This window comes from Ovis aries, chromosome 26 (genome assembly GCF_016772045.2).
Source record: "Ovis aries strain OAR_USU_Benz2616 breed Rambouillet chromosome 26, ARS-UI_Ramb_v3.0, whole genome shotgun sequence".
Lineage (NCBI taxonomy): Eukaryota > Metazoa > Chordata > Mammalia > Artiodactyla > Bovidae > Ovis > Ovis aries.
In genome coordinates, this window is record NC_056079.1 from 13,932,025 (window position 1) to 13,948,501 (window position 16,477).

General features: G+C 47.4%; 1 protein-coding gene across 2 annotated transcripts in view; it reads right to left on the minus strand.

The window, feature by feature from the left end:
- The window catches only part of ENPP6 (ectonucleotide pyrophosphatase/phosphodiesterase 6), an 80,431-nt gene that overhangs the window by 36,645 nt on the left and 27,309 nt on the right, over positions 1-16,477 (minus strand). For both annotated transcript variants that reach the window (XM_042241239.2, XM_004021844.5), the window contains exon 2: positions 11,355-11,534. In XM_042241239.2, coding sequence (XP_042097173.1) covers positions 11,355-11,534 — 180 coding nt within the window. The remainder of the gene's footprint in view (positions 1-11,354; positions 11,535-16,477) is intronic.

Below are 16,477 nucleotides of genomic sequence, written 5' to 3' on the forward strand. Positions count from 1 at the left end.
TCTTGAACATTTTTTCCTGCCTTTTTTCATCCTTTTGCCTATTTAAGCTGGAGCACTGTCTGCAGCTCTAGAATTCACTTTCTAGAAAAGGTTCTAGTTTACTAGTACAAGTCTCCATTTTGTCACTTAGTCCTCTTATCATGCCTCTCTTTAGGTCTTCTGGTATCTGGATCAGTGGGTTTGAGTCTACTGTCTACTGTGTTTCTTGTGAATTTTCAGTCAAGATTGGTCTATTTATTTCCCCTGAGTTTTCAGTCAGGCCTTGTTTCCCCATATTCTGTTTTTTTTTTTTTTAATAGCTGAATGCTCTCTGTTGTATATGGAAAATTGTAGCTATCATTTGCCGCTCTGTATGTTATTAACTTCTTCTGGAAAGCATATGCTTTTGCTTATCATGGGCATGTAGGCTGCAGGCAGACCATCTTAACCCAGAGTGAATTTACTTTTTAAACTATTTATTTACTTGTCTGGCACCGGGTCTCACTTGCAGCACATGGGATCTTTCATTTGTGGCATGTGGGATGTAGTTCCCTGAGCAGGGATTGAATCCAGGCCCCCTGCCCTGGGAGCACTGAGTCTATACTAGAGGACCTCTGGGGAGGTCCCAACCCAGAGTGGATTTAGTCAGAGACGAAGATGATTTGATTTTCCAGTGGTCATGTATGGATGTGAGAGTTGGACTATAAAGAAAGCTGAGCACTGAAGAACTGATGCTTTTGAACTGTGGTGTTGGAGAAGACTCTTGAGAGTCCCTTGGACTGCAAAGGGTGATCCAACCAGTCCATCTTAAAGGATATCAGTCCTGAATGTTCATTGGAAGGACTGAGGCTGAAGCTGAAACTCCAATACTTTGGTCACCTGATGCGAAGAGCTGACTCATTTGAAAAGACACTGATGCTGGGAAAGATTGAAGGCAGGAGGAGAAGGGGACAACAGAGGATGAGATAGTTGGATGGCATCACTGACTCAATGGACATGAGTTTGAGGAAACACTGGGAGGTGGTGATGGACAGGGAGGCCTGGCATGCTTCAGTCCATGGGGTCGCAAAGAATCAGACAAGACTGAATGACTGAACTGAACTGAAGATGACTTGAGGCTCAGCTTGGGCTTTATAAGGGCTTCAGTCATCCAGAGGTCGTCACCCCCTGTCTGCTTCTAGTGCATTCTTACCCGAAGTTATTATCACAACTGAAAGCCTAGGATGTTTTCTATATCTCTTCTCCATGGTGACCTGTGAATGCCAATCTTTGTCATTTCCCCCATGCTGAGATCCTGTTAAAATCTCAGGTTAAAAAAAAAAAAAATCTCAGGTTAGTGTCTTAGACTCTCAGGGGCTGCTTTTGAGGTCAGCGTTTGAATGGAGGAGAACTATGGTGCCGATTGTCAGATACACCCAGTTCTCTAGATCTTGGTCTGTGTCTGATGCGTTACCTTCCCCCCAACACACACAATCCAGCAGCATTTTCAGTTGTTGCTGGAGAGAAGAGTTGTTTCCAAGTATCTTTGCCTGTCATTGTACCAAGTGGAATCCCAAATTTCAATAAATGATCTTTAAGAATAAAAAGTGAACAATTTTATTGGAAACACATCTCGTAATGAAAAGAATAGGATCTTTTAAAAATCAGTTTGTATATCCATGGATGAATATGATGGATCTGTAGAATGAGACAAGTTTAGAATTGACTCTATTCCTATTTGTTAAATCTAAGTGCTGAGAAAGTAGTTTACATAAACAAGTAGATGGCAATAGAAATAGTTTGTCATTTAATTCTTTGAACTGCTTCTTTGAATGCTAACATTCACATAGTGATCTATCATCATAAATTTTAAAATACTGCTTCAGCTGACAATTCAATTAAGTTTTTCTTAAATAATTTAAAAGAGAGCATTGGAAATTACTTGGTTTTTTTAGGTTTTGTTATTTTGTCACTGCATGCATTCTTTTCTATACACCTACTCCAATATTTTGAACTGTTCCTTTGGTTGGCCCTGGAGGCTTTTGAATACTAGGGCAATGCACCTTAGTAAGGTTCTTAATCAACAAGGGGTACTCCTTTCTTATATAAAGTGGGAAAAGGGTGTATTTTTAATCAGAACAGACTTTGCACTATATATGAAAGGTGATGATCTTCAAAGAGATTCCTTTAATGGTGCTCTTGGAAATCCTTACAGTTTGAAGACCCCTGAACCAGGAAAACAGGCATTAGTACTGCTACTCTAAGGGAGCTTCAGAAGGCAGCAGGGTTTAGTGTCATGAGGAGCTGGAGGTAAGATGTGAAGGGTGGCTGTCATTTATTCTCAGGCTTGTCCCCCAGCTGAAGCTCTAGCAGCTGAGCAGAGAGAGGGAGAACCTTCACTGCAGAGAAAACCAAGCATTATTGCTCACTGTCTGCAGATAAGCAGAAAGCTAGATGATGGAGTGAGAGGATTGTGTCTCAACTCAGCAGAGATGCCCTGAATGCAAGTCCTGCGGGAACAGTTAATTTGGATAGAACCTATGTACCTCCATGTGGATCCGGGAAGGGAGAGCCCAGTCCCTGAGTACACAGAAACAGGGGCCAGTGCGATCCTTCTGCGCACTCTGTCCAGGACGGTCTCTCCCGGGTGGAATCTCAAAAGGCAGCACCAGTCATCACCAGACCTCTAGTATTGAAAACCCAGAATGAATAAATAACTGGCAAAGGAAGCAGCCAGCCAGCAAAGACAGCCACGGTGGAACGAAACACGGAATTAGTGAGTGGTAGTTTTAGAGAGGGCAAGGCTCATTATTCCTGGGAGAATTTGTGTGGGGGCTTGGTTTTATTTTCCTTAGTCTTTATCTGATGGAAATCAGAGCATCGGAGGGGCTGTGTTGCGTGGATCCCATGAGCTCTTTCTCTGGTCAGGAGTCTGTGGACCCCTCTCTGGCTCCACCACGGGCTCAGTCTGTGGGCCTGGGCGCCCTGCAGCTGCTTCCAGAACATTTTCATGGCCTCCCCAGGAGCGTGAGTCTGGTCAACTGAGGGCCTTCAGGTCACCCTAGCTGTGCCTGGGGAAAGAGATTCCTGAATCTCTGCACAGGAGTCTGTGGGGAAACAAGGGCAATGGCCTGGCTCTAGCATTTTCAAAGACGAGCCGGGAACTTGGCAGGAAGCGTCTGGCTTCACCAGCCCATCAAGGGCAGGCCTTGGCTTTGCTGCATCTTGTTTCCTCGTGGTTCCCAGGGAACTTGGAAGGGAACTGCCCTTAATTAGGGCTCATTGTCTAGGTCCTCATCTTATCTCTGTCAGAAGTCTGTTTTCCCATCTCAGCAACCCAATAAAAATATCCTGAGCTGAAAATAAAGAGTTAGACGGAACTTAAAAGACAGCCCAAGAGAACCACTAATCCCATGCACCTTTATGCAAACAAGAAAGAATAATTAAGGCTTTCTTCTTCAAAACACTTAACTTCCATCCACTAGAAAATTATTTTAATATATCCTAGCAACACTTGACTCTCATGGATGAAAATACTGTCAAAATAAACATGGGAACCTGCGATGGTGACAGTGTCAGCCACACCCCCAAGGACACGGCATCCGAATGCAAGGAACAGCCCTTCACAGCAGCCTCACGTCAACGAGTTTTATTTTATAGCTGAGAAAACAACAGCCTCAGGTGGAAGAGGTGACTGCCCCAAGGTCTCCTTGCCGTCTACTAATCAGCTTCCTGGCTCTGAAACTTTTCCGCTGTTTTCCTGAATAATCCTTCCTTCCTGGCAGCTCCCTCCAAGGACCACCAAGCTGAGCCCGTGAAAATCACGCCTCTCCAAACTTCCTAGAACACAGGTCTCACCTTCCAAGTGCCTCTCGGCTTGCCAACTCTGATGCATCTTGTAACAATAACCCTTGCAAGCTGCATTTTATGCGGGTGTACGGCTGCTGAATATGTGTCTCAGGAGAGCTTATTAAAACAGCTAAGCCAATTAGCTCTCTTAGACACATGTAACCTTTTCCAGGGAGACACATCGGAGGCACAGGAGCTTGTGGGGACAAGTCCTTGGGGGAAGCTTGGCCTTTGATCTCAGAGACCCTTTCCCGAGTCGGCCTGGCCCACAGGGCTGGGAGGACTCCTCTGATCTGGGGGCCTTGGGGCTGGGGGGACTGGCCCGGGCACAAGGTGCCACAAGAGCTGGCCCGTGATCAGGGGGAGGGAGCTGAGATGAGAAGCATCCATCCAATAGAGAGGATTGTGGAAACTCCACCGAAAATGACTCACTGGGCATAAGAGGTGACTGATAGGAACCCAAGGGCGGGGGTGGCATGTGCCTAACCCTGGCTGGGCAGCTGCTTTTGGAAGGCTGTGGGGAAACTTCAGCAAGGCATTGTGAGGCCATTGTTAGACACCACTGACGCGACTTAGCAGTAGCAGGAGTGAGTGGATTCACTAACCAGAACAAAAGAAGGTGTTTTGTTTTTTCTTTTCCTGTTTAATTGAAAAGTGTGGGGAAAGAATCATGACAAATTTTATTCTTTCTACATTTTGTTTCCTTCAAAAACCAGTATGAGATGAGGTACAATGATCGTTGTCACTATACAAGCCCAGACTCTCCTGCAATAGAAGGAAATTAAAGAATACTGTGGGGTTATTATTATGAACCCTTCTTGATACTACACTGAAGTTAAACAGCTACAGAGTTTGGAGCTGGCCAGTGATGCTGCAGATAATAAATCCAGATGCTGTCTTTGCCCCTTGGCAGGGAACCCTGGGATGGCCACTCTCTCCTGGAACCTTTTCTTTCCTCTCGTCTCAGCAGCAAGTGGGGCCAACAGATTTCAGCTGGCCTGCTCTCCAGTGGGCCCTCTCCTGCCCCTCGGGTGACGTCAGGCCGCTCATCAGATTCCTTCAAAGGGTGATGTCACTCTCCTTCGTTGTACTTTTCACGGCTCTTCTGTCTTTCCTCCTGCTTCCAGAGCAACCCCTTTGCTTCCTCTGCAGCCTCACTCGCCCCATCTGATCCTCGAGCGCCACCTTCCCCCAGGCCATGCCTGGGACACTCTCCACTCTGCTTGTCGCCTCTCCCCTGGCTGACCTTCCCGGCCACAGCTTCATCATCCCGGGTCCTCTCTGCACCACCTTGATGTGTCTCCAGCTCCCCTCTCTGAGCCTGTGACTTGACAGGGTCAACTCAGACATTCCTCTGCCTCCACACCGCTCCTCTTTCAATTCCCAGGTTAGGCAAAGACTCGACCTCCCTCTGTACCAATCTGTAACCTGGAAACCAAGTGTCTGGCTGGTTGCTGCTCGACCCCTCCATCGCAGTTGCAGTGCGTCGCCAGGTCCTGGTGATTTTAGCCCCTAAGTGTGTCCCCAACCCCCCCCCCCCGTTTCTCCCCATCTCTGCTGCCCTCGTCCACACTGTTCTCACCTCTCTCCTGGGTCCGTGCAGGACCTTCCTGGTGGGCTGGCCGCCCTTCTCCACCCCCTCCGGATGCCTGTGCTCCCTGCTCCAAGGCCCTGCCAAAGTTCTCTTATCAAATTCACATACTATACTGTCCCCTCCTTCCTTAAGACCCTCCAGTGACTTCTAGTTCCTCTCAGGATAAGAATACATTTTTCAGTTGGCCCATGCATGGAGCCTGGCCTGACCTCAGCTTCTCTCCACCCCACCCACACCCCGTCCATCCTCCTCTCTTAGTTTTTTGAAACTTCTAAGCTCCTCTCATCCCTTAACACACGTCATCTGCTCAGATCGGATGCTCCTTCCACCACTACCCTCCCACCATGCCCTCAGGTGTTAACATACATCGCCCTCTAGGGTGAAACCAGATCCCCTATTAGATGAAGTCATAAGGCAATCGACTTTTCGTCATTATACTTTAAAGAAGTGGACTTTTCATTTATCCAGGCAAGTATTAGATTATCATCTGTCTCCTGGATTGGATGGATGGTAAGTTCCCTGGGGGAGCGGGGCAGAGGCGGGGAGAGCCTGTATCTGGTTTTGCTCATGGCCGTCTCCTGAGAGCTTATTAGGGGCCCTGAGTCACACCCTTGTAAGATGTTTTATGAAGAAGCAGATTTGCCATGATTTGTGAAGAATGGGAGTGCGTCCCTGGGTTTCTCTTTAAGGCTTTCCAATGACTATAATGGACGTTGCTGAGAAACCCTGGCTGAGACACCATCCTGTGAGAGGAGCCTGGCTGTGGCTGAACAGCTCTGAAGGCTCGGGAGAGCAGGGGGAGCAGTCCGCGGCAGGCAGCACTCCAGAGCGACGCCACCCTCCCCAGCCTCTCTGCCGCGGGACTGGCTGAGCCTCTAAAGGAGGCTTTCGAAGATCGATCACGCCTCTGAGACAACCTCTGACCTGAAATGCTAACGTGTCCCCTTTTCCTTGCTGATGCAGACAGACCACGGCAGCATCGACACAGACCTTACCCCCAGGTACCAGCAAACAAAGGAAAGCACCCAAGGTGCATTCAACCCAGAGCTGTTGTTTGGTCACCAAGCCGTGTCCGACTCTTTGTGACCCATGGACTGCAGCACGCCAGCCTGTCCTTCACTGTCTCCCTGAGTTTGCTCCAACTCGTGTCTGTTGAGTCAGTGATGCCATCCAGAGACTCTTAGAGAATTCCGACCCAAGAGTACTTGGCAGACAAAATGAACCAGAGGGTTTGGGGGGTGTTATTGATACTTTGATGAGTTTTTGAGACATGTTTCTCTCACATTGGGAAAAAAACCCCAAATCTCCTAGATATTATAGATGTATATATGTTGTCGTGTCAAAGACCATCTGGTATTTCTCATCACTATGTTCTCTTGTATTGTATGAGCATTGACTTGTGAGTGTAGTATGTATGTGTTTGTTTTTCTAGCAAAAAAACAACAACATAGTTTTGATCTGTTTCCTAAAGAGCTCTTGATTTAGAAGTATAGGTAACTGAAAATTACTTACTGACTAAAGCCTCTTCAGGTCCTAAAATTGCAACCACCTTAAAGATCAATGCCAAACAGGCAGTGTTACTGGAAAATTTAGTGAAAATCTGGGTCCCTGTGTTTGAATGTTTGAAAAAACTATTCCAGTCTTTAATCCAGATGTTTGGAGTCACATATAGATAGAATCCAAGAACTTAGACATTTGCATGATTGATGCTGGGCTCCTAGACTGCCCCCAGACTAGGTTCATTTATCTAAGTTTGGCCAAGGGAAAGCTGTCAGGGACCTAGCGTGGTGGGGCAGAACAAGATGCTGTGAACAGTCCGCAAGTCCTGATCAGTAGCCAGGAACTGTCTCCTCACTTATCCAGACTAAATCAACTTGATTTTAATAACCCAAACTGGACTGGGAAGCTTCCTTGGTGGCTCAGACAGTAAAGAATCTGTCTGCAATGTGGGAGGCCTGGGTTTGATCCCTGGGTTGGGAAGATCCCCTGGAGGAGGGCATGGCAACCCACTCCAGTATTCTTGCCTGGAGAATCCCCATGGACAGAGGAGCCTGGTGGGCTGTAGTCCATGGGGTCACAAAGAGTCAGACACGACTGAGTGAGTACACGCAAACTGGACTGGAGCTGGGTCACATACCCACCTGTTAACTCCCCACCCAGCCCACCTCTGGGAGGCAGGGGAGGAGAAGCTGGTTGGAAATGTGTCTTTCCCCACATAAGATGTCTTATTTGTTTCGACACCTGCACAGGATAGAGGCCATATCCACACCCAACACCATCCCCAGCCGTATGAACATTTGCCCCCAGTTCTTCCTGACTGCTTGGCCTTACGGAGTTAGTGCTGCAAAATCATGACTGAAGATGTAAACTTAGAGTCTCCAAACGCTTGCTCCAAGAGTTTTAACCACAGACTCCTAAAAGGCTGCTGCTTTTGTTCCTTTGGAGGCGAGGGGGGCGGGGTGCAGTTCATCAGAGTCATGAGAATAAACTTGAAAACTTCTGCCATTGTGTAAAGTAACATCAGTTGTTCACAGAGCTCAGATTCTATTTCCATGCAATGGTTTACTTACCCTCCTATATTCCCCCATGTCACCTCTTCTCCTCAAGGCATCCTTCTCCTTGGTTTGGTCTCCATCTGAAGTGAATACTGGAGACTCTTCTCTTCCCTGCTCAATAAAACCCCCTGGACTTCGAACCAGAGGGATGGAACAGGGAAATAAAGTTAGGGGATGACACACCCTCAACTTATGCTTCACAGATCACTCCTAGATCCTGGCTGATCTAGGGGAGCCTTCCCTCCAAGTATTTGATTTAGGGCCTGCGATCATTTCCTGAGGGGATCATCTCCCCCCTGCACAGCTCCATGGCATCACTGGGTGGGGAAATGAAGGCTCTGCTTACAATATTAAATTTCTCAAGACTCGAGGTGGGGTCCTTTGGACTCTTCACCAGTGATCAATTTTTCAGTCTGCCGCTTTATCTACCTGACAGGAAGACTTGAACTCCTGCCATTTTTAAATTGCACTTCTAAATATTGACTTCATGGCGAGACTCGAAGTGTCATAACACAGCTCACTGGAGCAACGAAGATTTCCCAGGCCTCGTCAAGAGGTCTGTACAATGTCCAGTGGGGAGTGGAGAGGGGAGAGGAGGATTTGAGAAGCAAAGAAAACCAAGTCACATTTGGAAGAAATGCCACTGCACTCTGCTTAATCTTGCAGAGACCAAGGACCACACCGGGCCAGGTGCTGTGTCTGGAGGGTGCTGAGGTGGGAAGGGAAAGGACAGCAGCGGCTGCTAATGCCTTAGCAGTCAGCCAGTAAGAACGGAGGGGCCGGAGCATGCCGGACGTGGGCTGGGCGGCAGGCCCTTCAGAGCCAGCAGGTTCTCAAGGAATCTGAATTTGTGGATCCAGTTTACAAGGACTGGACGGTGTCTAAGAAGCCAGAGACTTTTCATCCAATTTCTATCAAGACTTCCACACAGCCAGACAGTTAGCTAATCTTCGTTTGGAGGAAATTCTAGGAGGTTATCTTTCTTAGCTTCTGCCCTCCTGACAGGTAACACCTTAAACTGACCTCAAGGAGTATTTGTCATGTCACATTAGCTGGGACTCAGAGAAAGCGACTGGCTTTTTCTTGCCCTTCAGGAGCCATTTTGGAGGTGCAGCAAGATACTTTACATGCAAACTAGCGTTGAGACTTTGTAGCTACTCGGTGATATATAAATTCAAATTGTTGATTATGGTTACGGAGCCAGATGCCCCAAGGTGAGATCAAGAGTGAAGCTCTGTAGTAGGACAGAGAGAAGTCTGAAATGCGGCAAGTGTCTCCTTTAGGGTCTTCCCCCACCTTTCCGGGAGCATCGGCATCCAAAGCCACCCAAAAGGTCATGGGAGAGGGGGAACATAGGCCGATGAAGCATGTGAGGAGAGGGGAGGAGATTCCGGGGGAGATCCTCTTCAAGGCAGGAAGAACTCAAGTTTCAAGACACGGAAAGTTAAATTAATCCGATATTGTGGAAGGTGACCCTTACAGCACCAGGGCAATATTAGTCTTGATGGTCTGTTCTGAGGTGGTCCCTAAGACAGTGCAATCCATCTGTGCCTCTCCTGGGCCTAAGCACCAGGATCCTTGTGCTTTTCGATGCTGATTACTGCAAATGACCTCAAAATGCAGCAACGTTTGGCTCTGGACCTCATCATGTTGTGCTGAAACTGAGCCTGACTCCTCTCGGAGTCTGATTAGCTTGGCTGAGGCACCCAGTTGTTTTCTTAATCTTACATCCAACTGTTTGAAAAATGGAGCCTCCATTTAAGGTGATGGCATCTTCTAAACCTTACCCTTGCTTGAAAGCTTTTTCTCACGTCAGGCAAGGTAGCCATTAGGGACGAAACCCAAGGTGTTTCCTGAAGCAACTCTAATACGCCCCCAACTCTGCATCTGCCAGCAGGACTGGTCTGTTTGTTCCGCTGTTCAGAGGTGAAGTAGCAGATGTGATGTGAAAGCCGCCCTGGTCGTCCCAGGCTCACCTGTGGACGCTAGTCACTGCTCAGCGGCAGCTTTAGGGCACTTGCTGCAGCATGGCAGGTCGCCCCGCTCCCCATCTGTCTGTGTTCCACGCTCCTCCTCCGGGAGCTGGCATGGCCTTGAATGCCCTGAACCACTCTCCATGTGACCGCCGCCAACCAGCATCCTGCAAACTCCTGCTAAAGGCCCACGTCCTCAATGTGGGCCACCTGTGACTCAGCCTGGGCTTACTCTCCCTTCTCTCCAGGCTTCCCCATTCCCCCAGAACCCACCACGCTCTCACCATTTCATCAGGCTGCTTTGCCACCAGCCCAGCCCAGTGAAATCCCTCTAGCAGCTTCTCTGCTCGTACCCCTCATTTCTTCTAGGCCTCCCCCATCTCTCCTTCCACAACAACAATCATCTAGGATTGCACCATGAAGCAATAGGAAAAAAGTGTCTGCAGCCATGTGTGTGGAAAAGTCAAATTGCCCACTTGCCTAGCAACACATCCGGTCAATGGGAAGGCAGAGGTGAGTCGATTATTTTGTTGTCATGGAATCCTGTCATCCTTAATGACAGAGTTTTGGCTGACAAAACGAGAGCCTCCCGGACTTCCCTGGTGGTCCGGTGGTTCAGACTGCGCTTCCACCGCAGGGGGCACAGGTTCGATCCCTGGTTGGGGCAACTAAGATCTTAAAAGCCATGCGGCGCAGCCAAAAAATAGAACAAAAGAAAAGGACGAGAGATGCTGAAGTCTCCTTGCGGCCTCCAGGACAGTCTACATGACTGCTTATCTCCCTCACTGAGGTAAGTTAAGTCCTTCAGTTTCTCACTGACTATATGTATAGCAGGCAGACTATTAATATAGAGGCTTCACTGAATGCACAACCAAAAAGTTTCAAGAGCTTTGAACCCTCTTTTCAGTATTGTAGGAGATCTCAAAATCTACAGAAATGGTACTCCAAATTCTTTTGTAAGACAAATAAGTGCCCTATTACTTCTCTCTCCTGGGTATCCAAAATTTTGCCCATGAAAATGCATGCTATGCTGCAGAAATATTGCTGAACCAAGGATAGTAAGAGATGGCATAGTGTCTGGTCTGATGCTAGTGTTCAAACCAAAATATAAAGGAGACTTCCCTGGTGGTTAAGAGTCTGCCTGCCAATACTGGGGACACAGGTTTGATCCCTGGTCTGGGAACTAACATCCCACATGACGCAGGGCAACAAAACAGAGCAAAAACCCTGGCCTGGTCTTCAAACACATCTATGTGCAGCAAAATATGAAGGACCACTTCCATAAGGTTCTTTTTGACCAAAGATCCCAGTTTTTCAAACCCTGGCTTGGTCTTCAAACACCTCCACGTGCATGCTTGTCTTCAGAGACGCCGCTGCACTTTGAGGTTTGGGAGGCTGGAGTGGCCCGGAGGTCAGCACGCTCACCTGGCCAATAGTACATGTAGACCTTCCTTCGGGCCTTGGTCAGAGTGACCCACAGAGGTTCTGATCCATTCCACCAGAGGGGCAACCGGCTGTCTCTGTTGATTCCTAAGTCAAATGACTTGTTGGTGTCGGGGTCCCACATGTAGTTCCCGGTCATCTGATGGACCTCACAGTGGCGACCTACATTAACGAAGACACAAGGCTGTCAGTTTATTGTTCTGGTGTTTTTACACATCATCTTTATTTTCTGAATTTATAAGCCATTCGCGTTCATTTAGGGAGCAAAGAACAGCATATATTCTTGGTGGGGTTTTTTTAGTATTATTATTTTTTAAATCATAGATGTTTCTTTTCTCTTAGATTGTACCATAAAGGCAAACAACCCAGTAAGAAGTCCAATACTGATTGACGATGGGGCCATTTCGAGTGAAAGTAATTGGGCAAGTCTGAAGCTATTTTAAGTTAAACTGAGACCATGGTGTGTAAAACCTGACCTATTGTTCATGGCTCGACGTCTAGAAAAGAATTTCAGCGTGAACGCTGTAGATTCCCATGGGCTTGGGTTATGTTCTCAGCCTAGAGTTCTCTCTGCAGCCTTTCCAAACCCTCCTCCCACAAGATCACGAATCTAGACGCCACGGAGTTTGTTCCCATTTTTCCCGGATAAAGAGAAGTTATCGCTTCAAGTGCTGAATGATGATAGAACCCCTGATGTTTGGAACAGAATGGTGAAAAATAGACTCCGCTTTGAAAAACAAAGCAAGAAGACAGCCCTCCCAGTGGAGTGTGGTACAGACACGAGAGGAGCTTCTGTTGGGTGCAGAAGTGAAAGACACAGCGCTTGGACTCATTTGAAACATGAGGCTTAAATTATTTATTTTGGAGCAATCTGTTACATCTTTAAAGTAAAAATAACACAAACATTGGCAAGTGCATCAAAAATTGCTGCGATTTAGTGAGCATCATTTGGCACCGGGATGAAACAGGCTTCATCGAGCTCACTGACGATGCTTCATCAAAGTGGCTTTTTTGTTTCCTTGTTTGTTTGCTGTTCTTTCTTCTTGCCAGCGCCTACTCTTCAACACCCACACTTTACTTTTAATCAAAAAAGGAGAAACTATAAAACACAATTTTGAAAATTTGTAGACTCAAAATATCCCAAAGTAAAAACCTTTTATTTCATCATAGAAACTCAGGTGTTCCACAAGCGATGCTTTCAATTTAAAGCCCAGAGAGCCAAACAAAATTATTTTTGCCCAAAACTATAGAGTTAGTTTTTCGACCCTGACCAAAGCTTTCACATGTGAATTGACAGAATTAACAAATAAATAAAAACTTTGAGCAAATTATCCAATGACTAAAGAACTTCTTAGTTTCATTTATTCCTCCAACTAACATTTATTAAATGCTCCTATGGACTATACATTGTGAAAGATGTAGAGATTCGCATTTGAATAAATGTGGTCCCCATACTCAAGCACCTTGTTATGCGTGTTGTTGTTTAGTTGCTAAGTTGTGTTCGACTCTTTGCTCCTCCGGGGACTGTAGCCCTCCAGGCTCCTCCGTCCATGGGATTCTCCAGGCAAGAATACTGGAGCGAGTTGCCATTTCCTTCTCCAGAGGATCTTCCCCACCCACAGCTCGACCCACGTCTCCTGCACTGGCAATTGGATTCTTTACCGCTGAGCCACCTGGGAAGCCCTTGCTATGTATAGCATTGGCCAAAAAGTTCAAATAGTAGGGAGAAGGGGCGTGTGTGTGTGTGTGTGTGTGTGCGCAGCAGTCTCTACTTTTAATTGGAACTGTTTTGATTACTCTAGAAGAAATGCATGAAACCCAGATGAAAGCAGGGGCTAATATGATTCAGTTTTGAAAATGTTCTGTATTCAGAGAAGCGTGAAGCAAACAAACAAAAAAAATTTTCAGTATTTACAAATTCCGTCCTTTGTCTCAGAAACCCTACAATATCATTTGATGAAATTTCCCTCTTTTTTTTCAACACTCATATTCAACCCTCTAGACCCAAAGATTTTCAGGCTTTCTCACTATCCTTTGCTCTATCCCTCATGGGTGAAAAGTGATGGCCTCCCCCGGACGGTAGAGCTGTGATATGACTGGATTATGGGGTGTGTGTGTGTGTGTGTGTGTGTGTGTGTGTGTGTTTGTGAGAGAGAGAGAGAGAGGGAGGCAGACAGAGAATATTCTCCTGGAGAATTGCTGCTGAACTAAATTCTCTGCCTCTCCCACTTGTATTTTTCAGATACCCGTAAGGCCTCACTGAGGAGAGCTAAGATCTGTGTGTGCAGCTCTACCACACTTTTACATTTCAGACGATGAAGTCTTCTTTCCTGTGGTCATCTGGGTCTCTTCACTTTTTCCCTAAAGGGTCTTTGGTTTTCAACATTAGCTTTTGTATCTTCTTTCCATACCAGTTGGTCATGGTGCCTGTAGACTCCGGTGAACCTCAGAGACCTTAATTATGGCCCTCCCCAGGGGACTGCCTTTGAGATAAGACCTCCAGAGAGGGCTTTGGTCACCACCGGCACCCGGGCTGGTCCAGGCTGGCCCAGAGTTGCACGTCTCTTCTAAGGGGAGCTCAGACCTAAGCAGGTAAATTAGCCATCCCCACTGTCCTGAGACCCAACCCCTCTCCGGAGGATGAACGACATGAGCACCAGTAGGGAGGGTCCCAACCACTTCCTGGGAGAGGATGGTGCCCAAGAAGATCCCGGAACCAGTGGTTTCCCTCCTATCATTAACGGGTTTCGAAGTGAAGAGGGAGACCTTTCAACAAGAAGGTCATCTTGGAACCCTGCTCAGAAAGTGAGTTTTATTCTTTGGGGCTTCCCCGATAGCTCAGTTGGTAAAGGATCCACCTGCAGTGCAGGAGACCCCAGTTTGATTCCTGGTTTGGGAAGATCCGCTGGAGAAGGGAAAGGCTACCCACTCTGGTTTTCCTTCTATGATTAAAGGGTTTCAAAGTGATGAGGGGGCTCTCTCAATAAGAAGGTCATCTTGGAACTCTGTTCGGAAAGTGGGTTTTATTCTTTTAGTGGATTGGGCCTTGAGTTGAAGTGAGAGGGTGTATTCTTCAAAGGCTTAATCACAGATGCCGGGCTGGTCCCCAGGGGCATCCCTTTGTTCTGGGAAGCACTGCCTTTCAGGGAAGCCGGCAGGAGACGGTGGCTCTCCATCTCCTCGTCTGCTCAAATCTTCGCTCCCAGCTGAGCTGATTTTCCTTCGCATGAATATATGAAGGCTGGCAGTCTGGCTGTGACAGTATGAGTCTGCTCTTCCTCAAGCTGGTTTCCTTACCCACCCTGGCCCTCTCTCGCGCTTTTGTTTTTATTGCTCGGGGAAAAGAGGAAAAGAACAGAACAGAACGGAGCACATTGTACCGGCTTCTGCAGCCCACAAGCTCTCTTCTCCATATTTCTGCCTGACCCGTGTCTATTTTTAGGCATCTGCAGCTCTTCTTGATTTTTCTCTGCTCTGGGCTTTCTAAACGGAGACTCGCTGTAATTTGATTATTCGGACCCTTTGCTCAAAACATCGGTAGAAACTTTCTTGACACCATCACAAACCACAAATCCCAGGTGGATTTCAGGTACGGTGTTAAGGAAGATCTGCCTCCTCTCCCTCCTCCCCCGCCTCCTCCAAATGCAGCTCTGTACACACATATGCCTATGAATACATACATGAACTGGAGAAGGTAACAGCAACCCACTCCAGTATTGTTGCCTGGAAAATCCCATGGACAGAGGAGCTGGCGGGCTATAGTCCATGGGCTGGCAAAGAGTTGGGCATGTCTTAGCAACTAAACCACCACCACATAGATGAATACCTGGCACGTAGTGAAACCTCTGAACATTAACTTACATTATGAACATGAGGATAGAGAGTCACGCCGACAAATGGAATCTGGGGATCAGCTGGAGCGTCCTTTCCTCTGAGCTCTCCACGTCATTTGTCCCAAACCCATTTCCACTGAATTCTTGCACTTCCCCGTGACACTCAGTACATCGCAGGCATCTCTCCTTCTAGACTCCTGCTGCCGTGACATACGGCACCCCAGAAGTGACGCTCAGGGCTTTATTGCACGGCACAAAGAAACCCGCTTACATGAAATATACGTGAGTCTGGTAACCTTAACGGGGGATTCAGTGGAGTGCAAAGAGGAAGACTGAGAGCAGAGCAAAGAACTGCGGATTGAGGGTCAGACATCCACGTTCTTAAAAGTCCTTTCAGCTACCCCCACCAAAGTTTCCTCCTTGGCCCCTCACTCAAAAAACTCTGGCCTTGTACACCTTACTGATTCATCTCCGCTACACAGCACCTACCTCCAAAGTTTCTCCTTGAATTTCAAAGTTCTCTCAAAAGCAGTTCAGCCCTCCAGAGCTCCTGCATCACTCCTAAGTTTGCACTGCTCATTAGCTTATGCATGCGTGCTAAGTTGCTCAGTCCTGTCTGACTCTTTTCGACCCCATGGACTGAGGCCTGCCAGGCACCCCTGTCCATGGGATTCTCTAGGCAAGAATACTGGAGTGGATTGCCGTGCCTCCTCCAGGGGAGCTTCCTGACCCAGGGGTTGAACCCAAGTCTCTTATGTCTCCTGCATTGGCAGCTGAAGAGTCTCAGTTGGAGACTAAACTGAGCTGATAAGCTGATGAGGGCTTCCCACTACTGCCTCTTGGGAAGCCCTCATTAGCTTATCAGTTCAGCTCAGTTCAGTTGCTCAGTCGTGTCCGACTCTTTGAGACCCCATAGACTGAAGCACACCAGGCCTCCCTGTCCATCACCAACTCCCAGAGTTTACTCAAACTCATGTCCATTGAGTCAGTGATGCCATCCAGCCATCTCATCCTCTGTCGTCCCCTTCTCCTCCTGCCTTCAATATTTTCCAGCCTCAGGGTCTTTTCCAATGAGTCGGTTCTTTGCATCAGGTGGCCAAAGGATTGGAGTTTCAGCTTCAGCATCAGTCCTTCCAATGAATATTCAGGACTGATCTCCTTTAGGATGGACTGGTTGAATCTCCTTGCAGTCCAAGGGACTCTCAAGAGTCTTCTCCAACACCACAGTTCAAAAGAATCAATTATTTAGTGCTCAGCTTTCTTTATAGCACA